A 16,688-nucleotide genomic window follows, 5' to 3' on the forward strand; every position below is an offset into this window, starting at 1 on the left:
TCACAAGTTGGGTAGCTGTAGCGTTACTGCAGAATTTGCTGGCACTTCTCAAAACTCATTTTGGGTTTCCCCCCTTAAAAACCTGGTTCAGAGGTGGTAAGATTCTCCCCACACACACTCCCCACCCCTCTGAGGGAAGCCCTCCACATAGTCTACAAGTTTCTCCTCCTTCCTTCATCCTTACAGAGATAATACAGAAGGCTCGCCACCTATCTAACCAACTATGCAAAGCCAGCCTGGAATAAGCCTGTGGTCACAGGGCGACCGGATGGGCAGGGAGACAGAAATGAGCCTTAACAGACAACAAAGCCCAACTATCTCCCCGCCAGTGAAACACTCATAGCCAGACACATCAGCTATTGTGTGGCCCGCCAGAAACACATGCTCAAGTCGTCTTTATGCACACCATGCCGGCCCAACATGAAGTGTGGTGATAAGAGACTCAATGTGATATAATAGTCACATGAAGCCAGCCTGTGTAAAGCATATGTGAATAATTAAGCACAGCGGCTCCTAATCATTAGCACTGGCTGCACAAATGATACTGTGATAACATTTTGTTTCATTTATAGTGTTGATGAATCCTCGCTCTGCAGAACAGAGCTCTTTGTAAAAAACTGAGGGTAGGTCAGCTGATTTCAAAGAAACTTCAACAATGTCTCCACAAAACAGTCATTGCATTACAGGAAGTGAGCAATGGTGTTACTTCCTGTGCCTAGATTAATCACAGAGAGTCTTTGTAAAGGTGCTAACTATTATTGACCCAACTTGATATAATTCTGCAGTGGTTATAGTTAAACATAGTTTGTTTTCAAGTGCTGAACGTTCAGCGTACAGTCTCTGAAGTGGTCAAGTAGGAGAGCGAGGGCAGAATATTGCCTCAGAGCCAGGCAGACAGACATAGTTCATTAGACATGGGGATACCATACACAAACCACTGTGAAATTCATAATCCAACAGGCACGCACACATACGCATGCCTCTATGTGCACTGCTGCACAGACCACTGTAATAAAATGACTGATATCAGACTACTGCTGCAGTACAAGAGACCACAGAAACACTGTGCTATTTTAGGACTATTTTTTAACTGAGAGGACACACAGTTTGCACACAAGCTGCGAAGCAACACACAAAAATCATGCACACATAATAACAGAATGCAGACAGCAGAAAATCAACACATATGTGGTTAAACTTCTGACACAGTGGAACTTTCACTTTTGGTTTTGATCACGTTTAAGTCTAAATTTAATGCAAAATCATGTTTAATCTGTTTTTAAATTATCCATTAAAAGGAAGTTGTATTACTGTAAAGTAAATCTGGGCAACGCACCATAGGGTATAGTAGGATACCAGTCCTCTAGAAAGACAGCAAGAAACTGCAAAATCAACAAAAAAAATAATAATTAAAAAAAAGAGTAAAGCTGAGTGGGAGGAGGGAGGGCTGAGAAGACCGATGCATAAGGCAGAGGGAGTGAAAGAAGGGAAGCAAGACAGCACAGACCGGAAAAAGCTACTCTCATCCCCCGAATGGTTTGACGAGCTTCCCATGCACACTGTCGTCATGCCAGATGCAATGATCTTACCAGATTTGGGACGGCCTGCCTGCTATTACACCATTTTAACACACACATACGCACACACACACACCAATAACCCCGTGATGCACAAGTCAGAAATTCCCAGACTGAGAGTTACGAAAAGGTTTCAGCAATCCGTCTCTCTGAAGTAAAACAAACAAAACGTTCACACACATTCAAATGACTGAGCAGTGAATTGTGATCCAGACTCATATCACCACCAGCACTGTATCCTCTTTACCTTGCTGTTCTCACACTTCACTATCAATGAACCATGGACAGGAAAATTTCCCAGGAATGAGAGCCTTGATAAGACCCAATCGACAAAGTCAACAGTGAAACTACAGGCAGATGGTGTAAGCTGAGAGAAAACACACAGTTACCTGACAACCTGACTATTTTTTGGACCCTTCCTGATGAAAAATCCTTATTCTTTTTTTACTCACTACGACTGCATCTTCCAGCTTTGTGTGCGTGTTGTGTTTGTGTGTTTTGGGTGTGTGTAAAGGTGATGGGGAAAGAGGAGTTTGAGAACAAAAGAAGGAGATTTACAATGTCTGCAGTCTGGTGGGACTGGGAGGAGAGCTGTGTGTGATCCCTGCTGATGGAAGCTGTATCTGTAAAGATGCCAGTGTGAAAGCAGAGTCAATACACAGATGTCAAAGCGCTTTTCTCAACTTTCCTCAATGACCTCAATATAACACGAGTTACTTTATTTGTACAGCACTTTTCAAACATAGCTACAAAGTACCTCTGAGACAAAGAACAAAAGACACAAAAATGTATACGATGAATACTAAAATGTTAACAAAAGGAAGGAGAACCTTTTAATCTGCTGAGGGTTTTGGTATGTAGATGTGGTAAAGGCAAACTATTCACTGTGGTGCTGCATGGAAAATCAGCGACTTCATCCAAGCTGTAGTAATAGGTATGTTTCCATCCACCTGTTTTTATGTACATTTTTGAGTTGAACAAAGCAGAAAGTATGAAACCAAGTCCCCAGTGTGATCGCAGGTGGGAGCTATTGTTGTATGTCAGCCTACTCTTTACCACCACACTGACTGACAACAGCACCACAGGCTACGCAGGCTTTTTTTGTTTAACCGGTAAAGGGGTTTTTGGGGGAGTTTTTCCTTATCTGCTGTAAGGGTCCAAAGACAGAGGGATGTCATATACTGTTGAGCCCACTGAGGGACATTGTGATTTGTAAAAGGCTGTATAAATAAAAGAAGAGGCTCCTTTATTCAAAGACACTGGTAGCCCTCTTAAGCAAAATCAAAATGCCATGAGAACAGCAGTTATTTCTGGCACTAGGGCAGTGTACCAAACTAGTCCCAACCAAATGCATCAGTACTACCAAGTACTGAAAACGTATCTGGGTCAGAACGCCAAATTCAGACAAGAGGCGCAAGTGCCACGAAGCACCCCAAAGCCTGGAAGGCAGCCACGGAGCTCGGATGCAAGAAACGAAACTCTGCAGAGCTGCTGGGTTCAACTTAAGACAGGAGGCAGAAGCGCCCCAAAGCCGGGAGACCGGGTGTGCTGTTGGCTTCCCAGTGAGCCAAATCGCTGGTTGATCTGCCACGATAGTTTCGATCTCTGGCCTATTTTCTTCTCTATATTATTTTAGTGATAGCCTAGTGTCACTGCTAGATGAGTAGACACACACATAAACATACAAATAAGTATACAGATAGACAAAGAATGTGTGATTAGAAAAGAGCAGAGGAGCAGAATTGCGTTTTAGTCTACTACATCACCCTGCAGCTTGTTCATAAATCACAAATTTTTTCTTATTACAAGAAAAGGTACCGCTGGGTACTGGTACCAAATTTAAAAGTGAACGGTAGGGCTGAACAATATATCGTTATCGTATCTATACCGAGATATGAACACGCAAGATATTAATATCCCAAAAGGCAATGATATTGACGATATAATTTCCCCATGAGTTTCCTCAGCTTGACCTGCATGTACAGCTCAGCCAATCACAAACATCCTTTTTACGCTTGCCCTAAATGTACAGCTACGGCCAGCCAATCACAAACCTCATTTCCTGCTTGCCTTGGATCGACAACAAAGCCAACCAATCACAAACATCCCCTTGAGCGAGGGAGATGTGCTGCTGCTAGCAACTTGCTAGTACACACAACACATTTGCGACTAAAAATAGTTTTGTTCGAGCAAATGAAATCATTCAGCACACTGTGTGAGTACAGATTTCAACCAGCAGCAGAAACGAAAGGCGAAACTTACCGGTTGTGGGTTGAACGGGGGTCACAGACAGGAATACGGCGGAGCGCTATGGCCGCCGCAAGATAACGTGGTTTACCGGCGTTTCGCCGTACGTGAAGAGCCTGGTGACGCGAGGCTACCGGCGACCGAGAAGCCCGGCTCCAGGTGAATAAGTTGGTGTCATGACTGCCCAGTAGTACCGGAACAGCCGAGCTGTAGCGGCACACAGGTATGTGACGTGTCAGAGGAGAAACGAGCCGTTAACATTTCCACAAACCTCACCGCACTTTAGGGACTGTTCTTTACTTATGGAGGGACTGTTCTTTACTTGTCAGGGGAGGAGGGTGGCTGGTTGATTTTTATTTTATTTTTTTATTTTATTTTGATCCCCCCTATGTTAATCACTGATTGATGCTGTTTTTGAAGTATGAATAAGTCAATAAGTAATTTATTCCATTGAAATATCATTGATGTATTATAGAAAAGTGATTTATCTTTTTATAAATGACAAAAGGCACATCTGCCTCATTTTGGCTGTGGTATCCTGATAGTACTCAGAACTGTGATACTTTCACTGGTATCGTACCGTGGGTCCCAATTTTGGTACCGTGACAACACTACCGAGGACTGTATGAACAGTGCCTTGCATTAAAAGACACGGCAGGGACGTCTGGGTCCTCCTGTGTCAAGCCCAAGCAAGGTCGGATTGCCGATGCATTCAGTAGCATAATGCCATACCAATCGACGTCCAGCAGGCACAAAGACATTACAAATGCTATATCGTACCATATTGCTACACATGATTCCCATGTATTCAGTCACTAAAGAGGGCTTCCAGGAAATGGTTCGGACTCGTTTTTTTTTTTTTTTTTTTAATTTTTTATAAAGAATGCTTAGTTTTCACTGAACCCATAGTCATATCGTATCGTATCGGTATCGAGATATCTGGCATAAATATCGAGATATGAAATTTTCTCCATATCGTTCAGCCCTAGTGAACGGTACCCTAATTTGCAATGTTATGAGTCACAGATGTTAGCACAAGTTTTGGACAATAAAAAACTTGGCCCTGTATCATTAAATCAATCAGTCAGTTAATGTTCACCTGACATAACCTTACCCAGCCCCAGGGTTCAACACTGCAAGACACTTTCTAGTTTTCATAAGTACTGAGAAAAGAATGTCGTTGGCGTCACAGCTGGCTTGCATCAGAGTCATCAAAGTAAATGTGAATGACACTAATTATGTCTGTCTCAAGTTTTAAAGCTGACTGCCAACAGTCAAACACTCTTGATCCGAAGAGGATACATCGATCTGCTGACCTTTCAACTAGCACCATCATCAGGTCAAAATTTCTGTTTGTCCAATGTGTTCATGACAAAATAGCCTACCTGCTAACTAGTGAAATTCCCATCACCCTTAATACTTCCAGTGTAATGCTAGTTAGCTAATGTTAGCATGCCAGCACACTCAACCAAGATGATAAACATACTTTCAACATGCTAACCGATCATTATTACTGTGATCATGTTATCATGCTGACATTGGCATTTAGCTCAATGCTGTGCCTCAGCACAGCCTCACAGAGTCACTTGCATGGCTGCAGACTCCAAGTCTGGTTTTATTATTTTTTCATTCATGCATAATCAGCAGCTCCTTTGTTTTTCTCTGCATTTAACTTTTCACTTTGTATTACTAGAAGCATTTACTGAGCTGTCCCAACTGCCAGAGGACCTTGGTTTTTGTAAACTGCGGTCAACAGCAGCAACCACAACTACTTTTGGATGCATGGTGACATAAATTTGAGGTAAAAATAGGTTTCAACCGTTCTACTCTTTTTAACTGGATGCTTTTCTGTGAGAATCTGTAAAAACTGAAAACACTGTGCTGTTAGCTTGCATAAAGAGAAGGCAAAAATCACTGCCTTTAAAGATCTAGACAGGGAAAAAAAAGGGGAGAGGGAGAGTCGGGTTGTTGTGCTCAGCTGGCATTATGCTGGTTCCTCCCTCAGCACTCGCCACTGCTTTGTCACCGACACCACCGCGGGTCCCTCAAGGGATCCAGCCATGTCATGAGAAGAAAAAAAAGACTGTCAAGGAGGTAGAAAGAGGAGGGGGTGAGGGAGGGAGAAAGATAGATGGGCTTTGGAGCTAATAGCTGAGGATTGAAATGGGGAAGTAATTACGAACCTACAGACAAAGACTACACACGAATGGGTGTCCCTGAGCCCTGGCACACATCCATACAGCACAGGGTAGGAAGTTGTTCGCGCTGAGTGAGGAAGTAACCCCATTTCCTGGAATTGCTGTACAAGCCTCTATATCTAGCAGGCCAAACGGTCGTCATGGTAACTTGCAATAAAATACCCTTAGCTCAGCATGGAAGGAGGGAGATGAGGCTCAAACTAAACACTATTACCCTGAGGGAAGCTTTACTGGCCCACACAAACAGCAGAAGGAACCAAGCAGACGTACCATGCAGGCGCTTTAAGGTTTTAGTCTCCCAGGTCAGCCACAGTTTAGAGGGTGGTGACATACTGTAAGAAACAAATCAGTGCCAGCAGTAACAGCATAAGTGTGTGATTACTCGGGATGTCTCGGGTTTATCTCCTGGATCTTTATCAGGGATCAAGACATTTTTAAATGCAACAGAATCTGAATTGTTAAACTTGATACCTTTCTGATCCTTTACTTAATTTAACCCAATGCACTGATGTTAAAAAACTGAAACTTATTCCTTAATGGACTTGCATAAAAGATAAAGCTGCCAGTAGTTTCAGTTGATGAAAGTGACATTAAGATGGAGGATGAAAAATCTCAACTGGGACAGCCCCAGTAATTACCCTCCCAACCTTCCAAATGAGACGGTCGCCTTGCTGTTGTAATCGCTTGGAAAAGTTGGGAGAGTCTCATCTAAAACTGTGTGCTGGCCTGCTGGCCTGCTGGCCTGCTGGCGGTGTGTGTGTGTGTGTGTGTGTGTGTGTGTGTGTGTGTGTGTGTTGGAAGGAGAAAGAGAGACAGACAGAAACAGGGGAGCAGACCAAACAAGGCAAATGTAGGGACTTTCCCTTCCTCATTCATATCCTAATTGTTTTTTCTGATTTAAAACTGTTTTTATTACGATTACAAAAAAAATATCAGGGGTATTGTTCAGACATGTTTCATTCACATAGTTTTCTAACTATAACGTGCTTTTCAGCAAGACCAATTACTTGAACTACTGGACAAAATTATATTTATATACAACAGAATATTTTAACTGCTCACCACTGGCTACTCAGACATGAGCTGACATAGGCCTGGAACTTACTCTACTAAATAACAGTGGTGTGAGCATGGACAAAATTTGAAGTTATTACAGCATTATCTCAATATTAATATGTTTTGATATTATGAATTTAGAAACAAATGACACAAAGTCAAACTCCCTTTCATCCCATTGATTCAAATGTTTTTCCCAGAGTGTATTTCAGAGCTCATGCTGTGACAGATTAATTGTATTTTATAGCATTCATTTCATTATCAGAATTGAACCACAAGTATAGAGATGCCACAGGGGGAAATCTTCCCACCAATTAATAAACTTGTGACAACATCGGTGTCACAATTACCCTGGACATTTTACAAGAAAGCATATTCGTTGATGATGCTTAATATCTCTAGAGCACTGAATGAGTTTCTGCTAATGCAATCTGAACATTTCCTGCTGCTGCAGCTTCACATTTAGAGCATTAAAGTTGCGAAACCCAAGTTGGCTTTTATTATAAATTAGTCACATTAGCATTGGGTTTAAATCCGAAATTTTGCTTTTGCTTTACGCTCGGACACCAAATCCTCTGCCATGGTCTTATCTGTCAACTGTCCTTATTCTTCTAATGTGATAATTAAAATCTGACTCCTGTTTCTCTGTGCAGTGCCTCTGCCACAGCTGTACAGAGCTGGCACATTCAATTTATAATTGTAGCTTCCATCGTCTGACAAAGTTTTGGAAAGGGCAGTGGTGGCAGTGGCAAGGGTGTATGCCCCAACACCATGTAACACCAGTGACAAAACAGACTGCAAATTAATGAATGTAGCTATTGTGACGTCACCCATGAGATTGTTGACTCCTGTTTTGAAGCCTCGAGTTTGGCATTTCAGAGAGGCTAGCAATGTGGAGGAGCAAAGGGTGGATCTGACTGAGAAGACTTTCTTAAATAACAAATTGTAAGTAACATAAAACTCCATATACAGTTGCCATGATGGGGGGAATTATCTATAAAGACCAAAACTGTTTTTTTGTACATGAGTCTAGATAATTCATATCCACAACCAACCACTGAAATGAGATTGATTATATGACACAAATTACACATGGTTGTTACGCATCACTAAACTAACACTGCCACCAATTACAAAGTAGTTTTCCCTCCTTCTCCTACCTGATGTGCCCTGCGTGGTTCATTACTCTATGCGCCCTGCCTGCCTGTCTCCAGGATTACAGGCCTGTGTTGGCCAAGGAATGCAGGCCGCAGTAATTCCCTGTTAATTTGCTAACCTGTTCAACAGTGCAGACACAACGTTCTGTAATCCCCTCGACCTTCACAGCCACAAACACCACCTCCTATAGTAACCGAGCATGCGGTTCACGCAGGGCATGCACCTAGCTTCATTCGCATTTTGACTGGTATTTATTTAATGCCTGAGGATCAAAGTCACTAAGAGCAAACTGGTCAAGCAGGCGTTGGCGCCGTATTAGCACTGTGAATCAAAATGGTAACAGGCTCATGGCTATGGCTTCCACCTCTTCTGCTATGCATGTAAACTTCAAGACTTTAATCACAGTAGATCTATAAGTTAACGTCTATTTTAAGCCACCATGGCTACAGACACAGGACGTGCATGAATGTGTGCATAGAAATACAGACATGCATCTGCAGCACAGAACCACAGACGTTCACCCACTGAATCATCCAGCTTTAGATATTATTTACCACTCTCTCCCACAACAACCAACAAGTACAGGACCGAAACACATGTGGAGCCTGGTTTTTTAACTACACTACTAATCAAAAGGGTGGAGAGGGTTGAACTGAATATAACCTCAAACATGAGCACACAGAAGCTATGGCAAATGCATCTTACTGAGACTGCAAGGAGCTGATGAGAAGAGATAAGAGAGAAATCAAAGGGAAAGCTTGGAGAGTGTCAGAGAGAAGATGTCTTAAGTCATATTAGCCACAAGGCAGTGGGTAGAGCTGGTGGTCAGTAAATAATGCAGTGTTGTGGGCAGATCAATAAATATCTTTGTCTTCAGAGCGCAGGGCGAAGCATGGCACAGATAAATCACATTTCACACCAGACTCCAGCTTGGGTCAGATGCAAGTAAAACATGGGCGGCACAATTGCTGGCCTTTGTCAGTTTGTATCCACAATGCAATACATACACACACGCAAATAGATACGCACACGCATGTCAGCTGTCCGCTGTTTGCACTGGGCAAATATATGCAACCATCCACATACCCACACCATAGGGGCAACACTTTGTCGTGTGCCACAAAGATGGCACCTACGCTTCCTTGAGAATCAGATTAACATTCAACTACTACACTGGCATGTAGCACAGTATTATTAACCAATTAACCATGTTAATGCACATCGCCACAGAGAGGCCTTTATTTTTATTCACAGGCCTTGAAATTAAGATCAAACAGCAAATAAACATGTATTCTTTTTTTTTGGATGTCTTTAGCAATGTTTTCAGCTCAATTAGCAAAGCAAACACAGCACAGGAACGTCATGGCAAATACCAATGCACCCTCTGGTATGCTGTTACAGGCATTTTGAGAATGTGACACATATCACCTTTTGCAGTCAGAGCCTAGTAACACTGAGCAAAAACAAAATACAAACATGATCATCTACTTAAGATAATAAAAGCCCTATTTCCACTGTCTCACAAGTAACATGTTCTAACTGCTGCTGTTGCGTGCAAAGTTGAGATCATAATAAGCATTTCCAGTGCACCACTTCACAGCAGGGGCTCATTGTTGTGGCCCGCAATATTAGGAGTAAGGTCAAACTGTTCCTCTCCAACTGAGATGTGATGCAATAAATTGATTGGCTTGACACGTGTGATCAGGCTGGTGAGAAGACACAAAGCATTTTCAATGTTTTATGTTGAACAGTTTGCAGCTCTTTTGTGATCCGCTCTCATGTGCCATGCTGGAGCCGTAATTGGCGGGTTATTATACTGCTAATGCAGACCTGCTGCTCCACATTAACTGACATAAATCTGGAGGCTTTTATTGTGAAGAAGCTAGAGGAAGTGCAGTTGTATTTGTCACAGAGGGTGGTAAAATTCCCTATAGTATTTACTAAAAATTGGTCTACACAGCAAGATACAGACAGTTTTATGTGGTTTTGTTGGTAAATCATTTTCAATTGTTGCAAACAAGAGATGGCAAAACTAAAAAAAACCCACAGTGAGCTGGTTAAATAAAAATCTGCAGGTTACCGGCACTTATTGCAGTGGGGGTAAACCTCGAACTTCCTTTATATCATTAAGGTAAACAACACCTTCTTACATGCCATCCTGTCATGGAAAAGCACTTGTGCCTTGCACGCATCGCAAGCTTTGATCACGTGTAGTATATACATTACAGCACAGTGTCCCATCTATTTGGATGTTCAGCTTTAGCAGAAAAAAGGATAGGTGAGGATGGATAGAAGAAGAAAAAGAAAATCGTGGTGCACAAAGTGTGTGTGTGTGTGTGTGTGCATGTATGTGTGCGTGTGTGTGCACATGCGCGCCAGTGAGAGGCTGAACAGATAGGGAGGGAGGAATGTCAAACACCAACAACATTCCACTGCCTCTCCTTGCACTGCCTGCAGCACTTTCACATTGTCTTTTCTTCTTTTGTGTAACTTCTCTGTTCACAAGTCACCTATAGTCCGCACAAAACGTGAGAAAGAATAGCAAGGCTGCATGTATCATCTCTGAGCTATTAGGCAAAGTAAAAAAAAAGCATGTGAGATGAAATCAGTTCCATCCTAATGTGAAGGCTAAAAAGGCTACAGGCTGTGTCTTATTGCACATTTCTCAGAGCAAATAAAGACACATTCAGGTAGAAAAAGCACTACTACGTCATTTAAAATGATGGTATATATGAGAAGCATGAATTCTTATGAAAAGGGGTCAATTAAGTAAGGCACACACGAACGAAGTTTCCAACATTATCTACTGATCCCCAGAAAATTAAGCATTTAACTATTATCTTAATCAGAGTTATCAAACAGGGTCCATGCTCCTTCGTATTTGCAGGACAACTTTACCATATTGTCAGACAAATATTCATAGAATAAATTATGGAGAAGTTTTTAAGACGTGCTTTTCTCACTTTTAGCTTATTTGATTTTTACAATTTTTAATGCAAATGAGAATGTTATTCAACTGAGTAATCCCTAATCCACTGTGAGCTTGCCCAACACCTAAGTGTTTGAGGACCTGCTATTGGATGTCAATTAGTGAACACTAATTAGTGCTTAATTGAAGACTTCACTAGAGAGGAAACAAGTTATCCCTGTTTCTGTTGTGTTAAATACACAAACACTGCTGGCAATTCTTTCGCAAATACACCATGCACGGGCCTGATTTGAGTGATGAAGATCATTTGTCATTAACATCTAGGTTATGTTTTAAAATATCTACATTTTTGCACTTTTACTTTTCTAGTTCACATTTTAGAGCTTTTACAGTGTGTGTAACTTGCAGTGATGGATATATAATACATAGGAGGGGTCTTGCAAACAGAAAAATAAATTGGCTTCCACATGAAACATAACCATAACTATATATATATATAATACTGGTGGATAAATGCCTGAAAGGTCACATTTTTGTGTCCATTTTGAATTCCCTCTCTTGCTGTTCAACATCTGGGCAGCGGTGTGACTCAGCCCAGACTTCACAGTCAGTAGTAGTAAGCCATAGTATTCATATTAACCAGACCTAAACTATTTAAATGAGACATGGGGCGACGTTAGCTTCCGTTTTAGTGGCCTTCTGGAGATGTGCAACCTAATCTAACACTTCAAAGTGTGTGAAATGATTCAAGAAAAATATTAAAAATTGTGATATCATAGAAAAATACAGCGGAATGACGTCAGTAAAGGTGACTACAGTGACACACTCCCACCTAAGAGGATGTGAGAGTAATATCTAAGTGACGTTACGTTAGCTAACGTTATGTTTTGGGACATTCCGGTGCCCTTCCAAACGCCACAATAACCACAAATTACGGTTAAATGGTTGCTATAAGCTAGCCTTCCACCTAAAGTTACTTTCGGGAACAGGTTTCATTTTTTTAGAAGTATCTTTTTCCACGTAACTCACCTTGCTAGCTAGTCAGACACAAGCAGTGTGTGTAATAACGAGATGAGATGCTATGTCTGCCCCGTGTCCCGCTGATGCAGAGGCAACAAAACGTGACAAGTTATGAGTTATTACAACATGACAACACAGCTTTATTAAAATCAACAACTTACCCAGAGAAAGGTGAATGAAGCAGAAGAAAAGCACTAGTTGTTTGCCCGAGGAGAAACCGGGGATCTGCTCCATATTTTCTGTAAAATCCACATAAGGTCGTCAGCCCGAAGTTGAGCTGTCTCCCGGGACGGTTAGTTCTCAAAAAGTCTCGCTGGAAATGCCTCGCGCGCAATTAAGAGGGGAATAAACTACCTGTAGCGCCACATTAAAACATGTCAGTAATTTTTTACATGTGTTCTCCGAGCAGTGACGTTAAAACCCGGTTTAAAATAGGCAATTTAACTTCTTGTAGTCACACACGGCATCGAAAAAGTCTCCCACCTCTCTACGCTGAGCAGTCACTGAAGTCACTGAGGGTGAAGGAACAAAAACACATATCCTTCCGCTGAAGTCAGAGGGGATCTATCGATGAGCTGAAAAGCTGGTAAAACTTCTTAAAACGCTTATACATCTAAATTTTAGTGTTTTTCAACGCTTTAAAAAAACAACATTGCTCAATGTAATTGTTTATTTTATCTTAGACGCAATATAAAAACGAATTAGAAGTTAGAGTTTTCTTTCTCTGTGTCGCCGCGGCGGAGGAATTTTTTTCTCATTTTTCTACTTCTCGGAGCCTGGTATGACTCAAAATTAACCCTTCAATGATTTTTTCTTTTCTTCTCTCCTCCCATGAACTGTACGTTTTTCCCCCGATATGTCTTTGAACGCCCACTCGTTACTTAGTGTTTTTCGTTACCATAACTATTAATGCCAAGCTGTGTGCCAGGGTTCATGTCGACAGCGTGTTCAGGTAATTTATGAGCACGAGAATCTTGACTGTGAAACACTCATTTGTAGGGCTGGACAGAAAAGTGGATAAACAGTGACTTCCAGTGACCTCAAAACCCAACTAAGTTTGCATATTCGTTGTGATTGAGGATTCGTTTAACACGGTATTGCTTCACTGTGAATGAAGTCTGCCCTGCTCTAGATTTTTAATCAGTGCTGAATGATGCATGTTACCTGCAGGTTTCAGGTGAGTCACCACTTTCTCAGGTGCAGATCAAATCAGCTGCAACAGTTCCAGTTCACAAGGTATATGTTGCAATTTTGGTTTGGAGATCTTCAAGTGTCATATTCAAATGAAAGAAAAAAAAAACTTAGAAGTGCAAGGATTGACAGAAGTAGCCTACTGCAGTTTCCAAATAAAAAAAGGTAGTGATGTCATTCTTTCCAGAAGAAAAACATATATATATATATAGAGAGAGAGAGAGAGAAAGAGAGAGAGAGAGAGCGAGAGAGAGAGATAAATTTGTTATCATTATTAGTTGATCAACATAAAAATAATTCGCCACAATACTGAAAAAATCAACTTGTCATTTAACAGAGCAGTGTGGAGGATTTAGGGAGATTTAGTGGCATCTATAGCAGTTGGGATTGCGGATTTCAACCAGCTGAAACTTTTCCCGATTAGGATTCCTTCAGTGTTCCTTGTTCAGGGTTTTTTTACCAGGAGCCGTCCACATAGGTCTCTTCCTCTCCAAAACGTATAGACCTGGTATTTAAAACTATAAAAACACTGAATAAAGCAGTTTCACGTTGCAAATCAGTGTTTCTTCTTCACCGTTTTGTACGTCACAGATGGGCCGTTCGCCCAACACCCGTTATGTGTGCTCACCTTTTGTCCTTGATTACTAAATGTGTGCTCACTATATTTCTGATCCAGATGTTCAGGAGGAATTATCCACATGTTTCCTCTTCTCCGAGACAAACAAACCCCGTGATTTAAACCAGTAAAAGCACAGAATTAAGCCAATTAACGTTACAAATCAGTGTTTCTTGGATGCTGTTTGGCATGCCAGAGCCTAGCACCTGCTAATGTGTGCTCACTGCTCACCTTTTTTCTATGACAACTTAAGATCCAGACGTTCAGGAGTGTTTTTTCCGGGAGCTGAATTATCCGCAGAGGTCTTTTACTCTCCAAAACAAACCGCCCTGTTAGTTTAAAGTGTTTAAAACACTAAATAAAGCATTTTTACGTTTAAAATATCAAAATTTATTTAGAACTAGTGTCTGGTTTGGCCACTCTGAGCTGCTGTAGAAACATGGCGGTGCAACATGGCCATTTCCAAAGATGGGGGCTCGCTTTGTAGATATAAACAGCTCACTCTCAGGGAACGAAATCACAATGATTCCTGTTTTCCAGTGATTATACACTAAAGAAAACATACTTATTCCTTTTATGCCAATATATCCCCCTAAATCCTACACACTGGATCTTTTTTCAAGCAAAAATGCCAAATATTGTCAAATAAGCTGTTTTTATTTATGTATGTATTGTCACTGTACATTGATTGAGACGTTACATTGTACTCCTCACAATTATTTGATGTTTTCTCAGTTAACAGAGAAAATAATCATCTTATCATCAAAAAAAGTTGCAGCCCCTGTTATCAGTAAGGTCAGATTTAACACTGACATTGTCAGAGGTTACATAATGAAACATTTTCCTTACTGCTTACCAGGAGCAAAGTATTTCATCCTTTTATTTTTTAATAATTGTTTTATTTTCCTTGAGAACAAGGTTGTCTTTAGTACTAATATCTACAACACAAGAGAACCCCAACACTGCCCTTTAGTCTCCCTCACTTATGCTCAGACAGACACACTCACTCTGGCTTTATTAACTGTTAGGGACCACAGTAATCCCAAACTAATTATCCCTTATCAGCCTGAATGATCCAGGTGTAAATCACCAGCTCATCACAATAACAAGACTATGTCTCATCCCAGTGATTTGTTTGTCTTTACACCCCGTTAGAGAAACATTGCCGAGCCTCCTGCTGCTGCGACCGGCCCTCTGTCCTCTATTCAACCCTGCTGAAAGGCCTGGAACTGGGGGGAGCAAATTGATCTCCTCAGGGGTCCGTACTGACAATGCTTTTGTTGCTGTGGCCAATGTCAAGCTCTTGCTCTCCATGCGTGGTTGGGTGTCAGGTGCTGGCACCACAACAGACGCCGTTCAGGCATTTGGTCAGATGCTGTTTTTGTTGATAAACCACGTCTTGTGTTTGCTTGTTCTTCTTATCCTGCACCAAAACATATAAATCCACCACCACAGATGCGTTGTGTTCTGAGGTGCATTTTTGTTTTGTCATGTTATGTCACAAGATTTTAAGGTTATAAGTTAATTTCAAAACTACACTTTAACACTTCTCATATTTCACGGCAAAATCATCGGTCATGCGAGCCAATGGTAATGTGATATAAATCACATCAGAGGATCACTTTGTCTGCAGCACTGTTTTCCTAATGATGTCACACCAGATGTGGGCTTCTACAGTTTGGGGAAGATGGGGTGAGAAAGGGTGTGGACGTGCCTCGTGAGCAGAAAACGCTGATTAGTTCCTCCTTGCCATTGCGCTGATGAAAGGCTTCTACCACAGAAGTCTGACACTGTTTCAAAGAGGAAAAATAAACAGAGTGTTGGGAAAGCTCAGTCTCACTGATGATTTAAATCCCTTTGAACCACCTTCGTATTAAATGCATCAACAACCCCAACTTCATATCTCTTGTTTGAGATGAAAAGAACACCTCAACTTTATCAGGTAATAAAAGTTTTGTCCACAGTTAGTTAGTGGTAGTACAGTTTTGTCTGCACTGAATACATTTACACACCACATGAAAAAATATATTTTATTAGCTGTAAACACTCAAAGGGAATCAATGGGTGTGTTATCTTTAATACAGCACATTTTGCATCCACTGCATGTGCATTAGTTTTTGTATTTCAGGTCAGTGGTGCTCCCAGGAAGGGACCAGGGGACCATGGCCCCCTGACACAATTGCTGCCCCCAACCCAAGGCGAAGATCATTTTAGGCAGATGTTACTGTCTTTGAGAGGATGTGGCACGCTCATTTTTCAACCTAGCGTGAAGATAGTGGCATCTTGTGAAACCAGACAATGTAAGGCATCAGTTGGTATCAGCCATGTAAGCATAGCTTGTCGGACAAGGAGCAAAATAACACTTCAAATTTCGTGAAATGAAAATAAAATGGTGAAATTAAATCATGTACATTTCAACCCTGTAATGCCATTTTTAGGATATTTGATACACGACTTTCTGCGACCTCTGTGTCATCTACATTAACATTATTTTCCTTGAAAATCAAATATGATACTGCAGGTATTTAACCCTAAGAGACCCGCAAGACTGCGGCGCTATCTTGGCCGACATTACTGTGATTAAGAGGCTCGTTTTTCGAGCTAGCACAAAGGTGGTGGCATCTTGTGAAACTAGACAACCTAAGGCATCTATTTGGTTGGTACTAACCATGTCTGCATAGGTTGTTGGAACGAGA

General features: G+C 41.3%; 1 protein-coding gene across 2 annotated transcripts in view; it reads right to left on the reverse strand.

The window, feature by feature from the left end:
* Nucleotides 1-12,699, reverse strand: part of notch2 (notch receptor 2) — a 51,636-nt gene extending 38,937 nt beyond the window's left edge. For both annotated transcript variants that reach the window (XM_033621266.2, XM_033621265.2), the window contains exon 1: nt 12,347-12,699. In XM_033621266.2, coding sequence (XP_033477157.2) covers nt 12,347-12,419 — 73 coding nt within the window. In that variant the 5' untranslated portion in view covers nt 12,420-12,699. The remainder of the gene's footprint in view (nt 1-12,346) is intronic.
* Nucleotides 12,700-16,688: the final 3,989 nt, after the last annotated feature.

This window comes from Epinephelus lanceolatus, chromosome 6 (assembly GCF_041903045.1).
Source record: "Epinephelus lanceolatus isolate andai-2023 chromosome 6, ASM4190304v1, whole genome shotgun sequence".
Taxonomy (NCBI): Eukaryota; Metazoa; Chordata; class Actinopteri; order Perciformes; family Serranidae; genus Epinephelus; species Epinephelus lanceolatus.